General features: G+C 37.2%; 1 protein-coding gene across 1 annotated transcript in view; it reads left to right on the top strand.

Moving 5' to 3' along the window:
- Positions 1-10,727, top strand: part of LOC128362257 (E3 ubiquitin-protein ligase rnf213-alpha-like) — a 39,401-nt gene extending 28,674 nt beyond the window's left edge. Inside the window, 21 exon segments of the mRNA XM_053322997.1 lie at positions 145-349; positions 440-630; positions 776-898; positions 1,425-1,535; positions 1,878-2,120; positions 2,494-2,581; positions 2,867-2,901; positions 3,035-3,138; positions 3,706-3,859; positions 4,322-4,496; positions 4,903-4,985; positions 5,293-5,544; positions 5,953-6,082; positions 6,619-6,696; positions 6,789-6,969; positions 8,080-8,281; positions 8,527-8,604; positions 9,018-9,215; positions 9,434-9,523; positions 9,641-9,819; positions 10,309-10,727. Coding sequence (XP_053178972.1) covers positions 145-349; positions 440-630; positions 776-898; positions 1,425-1,535; positions 1,878-2,120; positions 2,494-2,581; positions 2,867-2,901; positions 3,035-3,138; positions 3,706-3,859; positions 4,322-4,496; positions 4,903-4,985; positions 5,293-5,544; positions 5,953-6,082; positions 6,619-6,696; positions 6,789-6,969; positions 8,080-8,281; positions 8,527-8,604; positions 9,018-9,215; positions 9,434-9,523; positions 9,641-9,819; positions 10,309-10,465 — 3,057 coding nt within the window. The 3' untranslated portion in view covers positions 10,466-10,727.
- Positions 10,728-11,548: the final 821 nt, after the last annotated feature.

Below are 11,548 nucleotides of genomic sequence, written 5' to 3' on the forward strand. Positions count from 1 at the left end.
TATATGTGATGTCAGGGTAGTGTCAGTCTACAGGGTTTGTTTTAATTGTGTTATTTAAAGTTAAGAGACCATACATGCTTAAGTGACAGTTGACTGATTCCCACTTTAAGATGAGATAAGATAAATACTTTATTGATCTTGCAGGACTCCATGTGGGAGAAAATGCCCCAGGAAGACAACAAGGCTGAAGCATTGAGGCCACTTTACAATGATGAAACACAGTTCCTGGACTTCTTTTTGGCTGAAGTCGCTTCTGTTCCAGCAACAGTGTCGATTGAACATCTGCAGCACATTGCACGTTTGCGTCTTTCCCTCACCATGGCTGCCCAGCTCATCCGTCAGTCTGATGGTGAGAAATAACTTCACTTCTAACAATGAAAACAAAAGTCTGTCCATCAGACTCTAATGTCAGTCGTATTACATGTTGCTACTGTTGCAGAAAACGACATCCCAGACGCAGCAGAAGATTTCATGAACATGGTGATGAAGCTCTGTGAAGAGAGTGGGAATGACTGGTACCGCGTTTACCTGATCCGCAAGCTAAGTGAATGGCAGGGTGTCGAGCTCGTCCAGACTCTGGTGAAACAGGAAAAGTTTGGCTGGCTTTTCCCTGCAGAGGTCCATCAACAGGTATCCCTATTCTGGCCAAAGGAGCCACCAGGACATTTCATAAACAAAATATACATACACATTGATGTGTGTGTGTGTGTGTGTGTGTGTGTATACATATATATATATATATCCAAGATACTGTATGTTTGAATTGTGTTGACAGAATGAAGATGGAGGCCAGATGGACCAGTATCTTGTGTATGGAGATGAATACAAGGCGGTGAGGGATGCTGTTGCCAAAGCAGTAGTGGATGGAAATGTTGAACAAATAGAAGAAGTCTGTGAGGTATTTAAAGTTGATTTACCCCAATCTTTACTGTTACAAGTAATGTTTGATGCACTAATATATCTTTGACCAATTATTGTAAATCTTACAGGGTTTTGACAGAAGGGATATAATATAATATACTTATAATATAATTTATAATTTATATGGACTTGCAAATATATTATGGTCTTTTAAATATCTGGAATCCCTTTCATTACCTTATATCAATAAAGAGAGAACACTTTGTTTAGAATCTTCATAAGTGTATAAGTCCATATGAAAATAAGAGGTAGTGGGTTGTGCAATAGTGGGTCTAAAAGACAAAATGACTTGAATGATGTGAATTGTAGTGATATTTAAACATCATCATCATCTGCAGACTGATACATTTGAGGAACACGGACAGAAAGGTTATTGGTTAGTTATGGTGATGTCAGAATTGAGAAAAAAGGGATTTTGACAATGTGGAAAAGCAGAAGTGACGGAGAGAAATGAGGGAGTAGCTCCTCACCTCTTAATGTTTGTCCGCTTTTGATTGATTTAGACATGCACTGCACCACCAAGGAATCGGACAATGTTCATCCTCCTGGCACTTTTCCGCGAGGTTACAACTCTGTACAGATCCGAAAATACAGGTCTTCATCCCACCCCTGAGGTATGCACAGTGATTAAATACAGCTCTGTGGAAACTGAATGATATATTATACTGTACATCATGTCTCTTCAGGAGAATATAGATCACAGCCATGAGTTGAACAGACGCTGATCTCATTAAGGAACGCAGGGCATACATTTTGGACTTCATTCAGAGTTAAAAAATGTGATTATTATTATACATTATTTAGATTTTTCTTCGTGGGAAATGTAAAGCTAAGTAGACTGAGTAGTGCTGTTGAATAGTAGTCTAAAGCTGATATATTGTTTCATATGATACAATGACGATGCTATAAAAATCTTGCTTATTGTGTCCGTATATCATTTTATATCTTTCATATAGCGATGCCAATCATTTAGAGACCTCATCCAGGGCTCAACGTATCTGCATCACAGAAAAGTTAGAGACTTTGCCTCAGCCTTGGTTCACAACAAGTTGGGAGGCCTGGCCATCCACCCTGATTGTACTATTGTACAAAATGCTGTCATAGAGCTGACTGTCCACCTGGCAGCTGTGCTGCTCACTGAGACTTACCCTTTGTTGACGCCACTCCAGCAACTTGGTCTGTCACCTGAAAATATGCAGGTAAAAAAGTCTCACATCTGCCTCTCATGGCTATTTAAACTTTTCTAGTGATCTCTGTGTCTTTACAACAGTTTTAGGTTGAATCACATAATCTAATGTTAAAAGTCTTTTCAAACGTCAGAGATTGGGTATTTATTACTCCAAAACAGACCTCAGTACCAGAATGTAACTTTGTTCATATTTAACAGTAATCGCTCACATACACATTGTAGATCCTTTTTGCTATAAGGCAGAAACATCTTGAAAAGTCTATTCATCCATTGCTTTATATCAATTACTGCATACTCGTAAAGAGTTCAAAAGTTTGAAAAAAAGCTTATCAAATTACTCATAGTTTCAATAATTTTCATTCTCATTTTATTTAACCCAACAGGGGGCTTTTATACCCACAATGCCTGATGACATGTTAGCTGTTGCTCAAGCAGTCATACAACAAGACTATGGGCAGCTCACTTGGTATGGTAAGTATTACTCTCATTCATGTAGAAACCACAGCTTCAAGCTTTACTTATTTGCAGTGTGGCAGTAAGTGTTGTTGTTCCATTCTATCTCTTCTGTGGATTTTATTTGAAATGTCAGATTTGTGAAAGTCTTTGGATAATTTGTATTGCTTTTGGTCTGTATTTTCATATAACATGCTCACATAAATCTACTCAATACAAAATATTTTATTTACTTGTTTACTTTGTGTTCATAGTCATTTGGTTTATTTAAGCCTATTTTAATTAGCTGATTGTTTTTCACAGTGTGTCCAAATAATCACCCATGCTTTGTTGATGAGGTAAGTTATATTGTGCATGTCCAGTTCATTTATTTGCACAGTGATTACAGAAATTCAGTGGTGCTGCAAAAACCTACAGTAGATAATTTGTGTTTCTGTGTTAACTGATGTGATCTGCCATGTCCCACTGCAGTGTGGCCTGCCCATGCAGAAAGGCAGATGTCTGGAGTGTGGCCATGAGGTCGGAGGGGAGCATCATGCACCCGTGCCTAACTTCAGACCAATTCAGCTGCACCAGTGAGTATTATTAATGGTCAAACTATAGTCATGCAGTGACATTATATTGACAGCAAAATATTTTTAAAGTAAGTTATTATAATTGTCCATAATGTACATAATGTTAAAATTAGATTTTAGCTGGGATATGACACTGGATTGTTAAAAAAAAAAGTTAATTATAATTATTTTATCGATGGGAAAAAATAACAGTTTTACATTTGTTGTATATTTGTTAACATATTGGCAAAATCTTTACATTTATTTTAGATTTTTTAAAATTCTGTCTTGATGAGGTGTTTAAGGGGAGATTAATGTCCACCCAATAGCAAAGTGCAAAATTGTTTCAGTTTGTATATTTATGATGTTTAAGTACATAAATATCTAGTTTATGGGAACTACTGAAACATTTTCACTGTCATGTTAGAACATAATTAAATTATTTTGAATCATTTGAGTTTCTATCAGCAAACATTAGGATAATAATTTGTGACTTTCTTTTATCAATCAATGTTGAATGCAGTTGTACATCATGTACAATTACATGTAGATAAGAACTCCAAAAAACTATAAAATAATTTGTTTTAGTGATCGCACAAGGCCTGGACACATCCTGGGAGACGCTGAACGAAGAGACAACCCAGACACCCTGGACACCAAAAACATGTCTTTGACTCCCTTCACTCTGGTCAGGCTGGTTACACATTTGGCCATGCTGCTGGGGGCCTCAGAGAAATCACAGGTGAGAAGATGAAGAGTTGCCTCCAAGATGAGACATCCACCTCGTGAAAATGAAGTATCCAATCAACACTTACTTGAATTAGCATTATTAGGGGAGGGGTCAGGGCTAGCCATGACTATGTTGATCCTATAGGCAAGATTTTAGTTTTGAGCAACGAGAAGTGCAACAATATTACCTACAGTCCTGGATCATATTATATATATATATGAACTCACACTAAAATGAAGTGCAACAATGATACCTCCAGCCCTGACAAAGTCCTCTGAGTACTCCAGACAAAAAGCGCCATTCAGTCAATGTTTGGTCACATAGGTAACTTTGTTGGATTTTAACTGAAGTGATAAAGTTTTTTCAAGGCTTAAGTCAAATTATTCTATTCACATAATTGTCTGTAAAAATACATATAAAGACAATGTCTTGGATGTGACTGTGACATTTCCCTGGCTTTCTCTGTCTTTTTAGGTTGTGCAGCAGATCATCCAGCCACCTGTAGAGGACGTTTGTTCTTTTCTCACCCTACACATACTAAAGGATCTGGATCAGCTGTCCCAGGCACTGGGAAGAGGAGCCGACAACACTGTTACAACTGTCCACTTGGTGCTCAGATCACTGCTGAAGCCAGTACAGGCCAATCACTGTAAGCCCATTAAAGTTGCAAATTACCTCATCTAATTTGTTTACATACAGAAGAGTGACAATATTTGTCCAAATTAAATTAGAGTGGGAAAAATGAGTGGAAACCTACTTCAAAAAGAAAAGCAAGAACAGATGATCTCCCCCACAGTTTAAAATAAACAGTGCGCTTGATGTTTTGTCATCGCTTAAGCAGCTTTTAGTTTTTCTATCTCCTTTAACCAACCTGTGCTGTCAATACATATATCTTTTCTCAAGTGGGTCATTGAGAGACAAAAACGGATTGAGAAATATGGATATTGTTTACCATATTTTGTTGTTGTTGTTGTTTTTACACATTTTAAAGGCTATAGAATATAACTACGTATGTTGTGTATTTTACAAAATACTTTCTGTTTGACTTTTTACAGCTGATCCTCACCTGACAACAAAAGCATCCAGAAACACCTGGGAGACGACTGTGGCTGCAGAAGTTATGACGCCCCAGGTGAAGGTAAAAACTTTTTATTACCTATTTACATAATATGATTTATCCCTTTTATATGTATGAAACCTTCATGTATAGACATTGCATACGTTATGACTCGTACTCATAAAGTGTAATCATATTATTATCCATTAATGATGTTTAATTGTTATAATTGCTTCTAGGTATATTCTGTTAATATTATCATTTGTATTGCATATGTATCATATGCAGATATTTGTATGTTTTTTTAACAATATATATCTAAAAATATAGAAATATAAATATCTGATTTCTACTGTAAACTCCACTGCTATCAATATTTTGTGTCCAGGATCTTGATCAGTTCCTGCAAGAAGCACAGGGCAGCATCAGGACTGACTCCCGTGTTTCTTCCAACTTCATCATGAGGACGACTTTCGGTGATGATTGTACCTTCCTGACGTCGCTGCCGCAGGGCTCTCAGGTCCACAGCTCAGCGGTGTGGAGCAGCAGAGAGAGGCTCTCATTGCTCAGCCTCACACACATTGTGGAGCATAGTGAACAAAACGAGGAGCTGCCTTTGCTCTGGAAGTTCCTGCAGAAGGTAAATATTTGTGAGATTATGTGACAGAATGTCTCTGAGTTTACCCCTCTGTGCAATACTTTGGTCAAGAATAAGATTTTTAAAACTACTGTCTCTATTTCATCCTGACCTTTTAGCTCGGGCCACCATCAGTTCAAAGTTTCCACTTATACACATCAGAAACTGAGGGGTAGATTGATTTAAGTAACTGCACATTTAGAGGATGAACTCATTGCTTTTTGGATGTCTTATAAAAGGTATCTTTTAATCTAAAAATGACATTGCCAGCCTCAATGGCTGGTCATCCATTTTGAACAGCAGAATTACAAATGGTCAGAGATGTCTTATGGTCATTTATCTTAATGACTTTATATATATACATCCTCTGGTTATGAAGCATGGCTAACAACCGTTTCATCTATTTTTCAGGAAAGAGAATTTCGCCAGATCAAGTTGCTTCCAGATATCCTAATCCTGCAGAAACGTTTGGTGAGAAAGTTCCAAAATGCATCTGACCAGATTGTGGGCTCCATCAGAGAATTCATTGAGAAGCAAACAGGTACAACTGTGACATCCATGATCAATGAAACCCAACTATATGAATATACACTTTGGTGGGCATGTCCAAATGTCAAATTTGTCCCTTAATGTGCTGTCCTCACCCTCTGTTTGAAGGTCTGATATTTCTTTTGGTTACTGAGATGTCATGTTCAGGGTGAGAAGCTGTGGTTTTTAGGGCAAGAAGAAAATTGTTTCTCACTCATCACACACATTTTATACACCACAATGTTCCCACAAGCCTCCTGTTTCTCAAACTGAGAATCAGAGCCTTGGTGTCAATAACTGGAATTTCATATGTCATATGTGGGATCATGTGGCTCTAATGACCAATGAATGAGTTGTGTGTCAGTTCATATGAATTTAAAATTTTAAAATGTTCTCTTTGTGGTTCTTTCAAATGCATTGCAATGCACCTTTCAGCACACTGGGTTGTCACTCTTTCTAGTTCAGTTCTTGTCATACATATTAGAAAAATAAATGTACACACAACTGAACAAATCTGACGGTACAGTTTTTCAACTTATTTTGTTTCAGAAATGAGGTCATGGTTTGAGAAACACATCGACATCTTCCTGAAAACATGGAATCTGCTCAGAGTCTCTGTAACCAGCCGTGAGTGAAGCACTTAAACTCTTATTTGTTAGAAGTTTATCAATGGAGAGATTCCCAGTGAGTGTATTCACATGGACATTAATGTTCTGCAGATGAGATGAAGATCCCAGATGAGTTTTGCAGTGAGGATTTGGACCTGAACAGCGACCTGCAGTACCTCTTGCCCCGGCGGCAGGGTCCAGGCCTGTGTGCCACAGGGTTGGTCAGCTACCTGGTGGCGCTCCACAATGAGCTGGTCAACGCTGTGGACAGCCACACTGGAGAAGACATCAGGTACAAAACATACATATATGAACCTACATAAACAAGGGACTAGAAGAGAGTTCTTCAGTTTAATGACACACATTATGAATGTCGCTTTGTCATTGAACCTGAAATGTGATGGTCACATTCTTGTAACACAGCACTGATCTTGTGATCAGGGGAGGAGTGCATGTTTTTAAGCTTTACTCATTCAGGGTTATTTCACTGAGAAATATGTGTTCAATAAACAAACAACAACAAACACAAAATCTTAAAAGATACCAAAATGCACACGCAAAGATTCAAACAAATGTAGTGAACATGTTAAACATGTTGAGTGAAATATGCATGTGTGAGTAGCAGCATCATGATGTAATAGTAGTCATTTGTTTATTGGGACCATGTACAGTGTTAAACAAAAATGTTACCATTTGATGTACTGTAACAGAGGTCAGTATTAAAACATATAAGAGCAAAATAACAAAAAACTCACAGGACACATACAAAATACAAAGCTACAAAAAATAACACATCACATACAGTATAGTCAGTGGTTACAGAGCTGAGAAGCTTTTAACAGACTTTTTAATTTGGTTTTAAATGTGCTGATGAAGCTGTAGCTCATCATGCCATCAGGTAGTACTTTCCACTGAGTTGTAGCTTTCACAGAGTATTGACTGCCCAAATGTGGTGTGATGAAACAGTACAATCTCTTAAAGAGGATATTCTGGAGGATCTAATAGAACTTACTGAGCAAGTATACACAAAGTCACGTACTGTAAACCAGGCACAAATTTAAAAATAATCTAAAGTTATTAGATCAGTAAATTGTATTTTACAGTTAATATTCAGCACAGTATTTATAGTCTTTTTTCAGGTTACACAACAATTAACAACAATACAACTCCGCCCACCCGGCACTCACACGGCCGAAAGAGAAAAAAAAAGGAAATAAAATAATGTATATATCTATATATACATGCACACTCACAAACATAAAGATGCACTCATACACTAAAAAATGTATACATACACATACTTGAACATTGGAACAGCTTTTTGAAGTGATAGTAAAATTTATTCTCACAAAAAATATTGATGTTTTCATTGTGATGTCTCCAACCTCCACTACTGCTGTAGCTACAAGGTGAGTTTGGCGGAGCTAACTGAGCAGCATGTGATCAGCTACGAGGTGGAGAAGGACTTGCTTCCTCTGGTTTTATCAAACTGCCAGTACAGCTTAGAGCGTGGCCATGAGACGATATCACAGTACGACCTGCCCAGGATCCAGCAGCAGATCCTCACCCGCTTCCTGCAGGGAAAACCCCTCATCAACCGCACAGTGAGTCCTCCAGCATGGTTTGAATAAACTGGGTTGTTATATTGATTTTGTTTTTTTTTAAACATAGTGCAAAGCAAAGTCAAGTTGGTATTTATTGTGTTGGTTAACATCAAAGTAATAAACTTTTACAAAGCAATTTGTTACATCTTAATATACTATTTTGCCAATTTTCCATCTACTCACTGTTGCCTTTATTATCTGGTAGTTTTGTTTCTGTCATTCTTAATTTTGCTGCTTTATTCAAGGGAATTCCAACTCTGGTCAACATACAAGAGAGAGACTATGAAACCATGTTCGAAGCTGTTAAAGGAAAAGTGCCTCAGGTAAATTATTAAACCCTGAATCCTTCCCAGATCTTTGAAATATTTTCTTTATTTTTTCATAATAAACAACAAAATGAAGATCCTAGACTAGACTACTTATATTATTAAACCTGACAGTTAATGTCAGAATGTTGTTATGTGGCAGGTTTGTCAGTTTGAAGGTAATATATCTTACTCATCCAGGGGATTTTAACAACTGTATAAAATAAAATGATAGTTACATGTGTAGTAACATGTACTTTGATAATATTATATTTATACAACACTTAAAATAAGATATGATTATTATAAAAAACAGTTAAAAGTTTTGAGAAGTGATTTAGTGAAGTGATGTACGTACAGTAGACACATCTTGTGCTGACTATCAGTAGATTATGGCTTCAGGCTTCACTGACACTTTGTTTCTCCTTCAGGAGGCTCTGTCCTCTCTGATCCGAACTGGACTGTCCAGAGAGCTGGACTCCTACAGTGAGGTGTGTGAGGCACTCAAGATCGTGGAGCTGCTCCTGGGATTTCTCACCATGACCGGTGGTGATCCCAGAAATCCTCTGGTCGCATACCTCCGGGACATGCTGAAGATGACCGACCACATCGATCAGCACATCTTGCAGGTGACTGAATATGAAGGCTCTTTTTGTCTGGTGTGATTGTTCATGTTTGTGAAACTCTGCTGGATAGTTAAGAGATGAAGCTGAAGGACAGATATTTTCTGTCAGTGTAAACCGACAGTAATACGTATGTAAATGTAACTCTCAGTCCTCCAACAAGTGCAGTGCAACTTTTTTAGGTGTGAGAATTTACACTAATCCACACTACTGTGTTTCTTCAGGCTCTGGGTAGATGCACTCTCAGACACTGTATTTCTCTGTGGCAACTCCTCTCCTCCCTCAAGTCTGAAAACCTGTTGCGTCTCAAGAGGGTAAGCATTGCTATTTGTGATGATTGTGGGCTGGTTAAATGTCATATAAGAGCTTAATATATACATTGTAATTCAACATACACATTAAATACCTCACTCCATGTTTCTTCAAAAAAGGAGCCATTTTCTGGGTATCCAGCGGAGTACCAGGTGCCGCTGACAGAGGAGGAGAAGAATCAGCTGAAAGGCTTTGTGTCCAGAGGAAACGTGGACCAATGGCTGCTAGAGATGCATGAGTTCATCTTGTTAAATCTTGGCCGCCCGCGGTCCATTGACATCTTCAAACCATCCTGGAGGTAACCCTCTATAACAGCTTCAGCAATGATGTAGCCAATAAAAACCATGAAGTTTTGGGTTTGAATATTTAACTCAGCGTAAACATTTTATAACTTGATACAGAATATAATATATATATATATATACAGTATGTCATACAGTTGGACAGTGTAGAATAAGATCATATTAACAACACTGAAGCTGCTAAAGGGGAAAATTATATATTGGGGTATTGTAGGTGATTGTTGAGCCATTAACCTTTCAAACAGTGTTTATATGTGTATGTCTGTAATGAATAAAATAATTCAAAGCAGCAACTAAATGAACGTTGTACTGAGCTGAAGACAGTCAGAAACTGCAGCCTAATGAACGGTGATGCAGCCACTTAAAAGATGAACAGACAGTCACAGTCACATTACACATCTTTGAAGTGAACTGTTAACTGTATGTAGGGTGCAACCTGAACCTCCCCAGAAATGTGTGTAAATGTGTTATTTCTTTCTTCTCAGTGTAAAAGAGACTGTGGGTGGTTACATGGACCGTAAAGAAGTAGAGGTCCCTGCTTACGTGGAAGACAAGTTCCCTGAAAATCTGTTGCTCTCACAGATTGTGGAAACCTGGAAATTCGCCGTCATTGCCAAACAGGACTGGATGACTAATGGATGAATCTGAGTTCAGCAGAATCATTTCTGAATCATACATTTTTGAAACCAAACTTTAGTTTTACTTATTTTTTCTTGATTTTTATTTTTATTAATTTTTCTGTGATGATAGTGTGAAAAGTTTCCTAAAAAGCACAATCAAGCCTATGGTGACGCACATTGCCTTTAATATTACAGTTTGTTTAGCAGCTAATTATTTACTGCCTGGCATCAGAATAATGGAAATATTTTGAATAATTACTGGAAGAGTCTCATAAAAAGAAAAACCTCAGGATTTTTGAGAAAATCATGTATGACTTTTCTGACTTTATGAAAATTATGAATCACTATGAAAATGATGTATGATTTTGAACAGCATAAGTGTGTTTGAATTTAATGTTTCAGGATCGGTTTTACATTTTTCAGGAAAAAGTAAAATTTCCTATTTACGACAGAAATCAGTGAAGAAAAAATACTTAATACTGATACTATTTTGCATGTTTGTTTTTTTCTTACACATTGAAGTAATGTACTCTTAAAGGAAACTCAATGAATAAAAGTATTAATCAGGTAGTTGATGGGTTTGTGTTGAAATGTTTATATGAATGATTGTGAAGTTAAAAGTTGAATCAAAGCCATGGCACTATGAGATGTCAATCAATCAAGTAAAAACCTCAATAAAACTGATTTAAGCTTGTTCAGTCTGTCTGTCATGTTTGGGGTCAAAGGCAGAACCCATGGGTGTCTGCTGGGATGCTGGATGTCTTCTTCATTGACATTTTCTAGTACGAGAAAAGAAACAGGAAGCTCTTTTAACTCTTAATATTTAATCAGTGATAATATATTTTTAATGGCACCAAGACACACATTAGAAAGTGATATTAGCTGTAAAATGTCTCTAAATGTATTTTGATAAAGATGTGGGTTTTCTTGTTCACTTTAAAAGTGTGTTTTTGGCTTTTTGTTTGAAGGTCAAACTCGAACAATCCAGTTTCAGAAGGCAAGACCAGCACCAGCAAAGATCTCTGAAACATGGAGCACAAATTCACATAAATTAAGGTTTAGATGTTAAGAACTATAAAAGTCTTATTGGTTATCTGTTTAATTT

Source organism: Scomber japonicus, chromosome 7, assembly GCF_027409825.1.
Source record: "Scomber japonicus isolate fScoJap1 chromosome 7, fScoJap1.pri, whole genome shotgun sequence".
Taxonomy (NCBI): domain Eukaryota; kingdom Metazoa; phylum Chordata; class Actinopteri; order Scombriformes; family Scombridae; genus Scomber; species Scomber japonicus.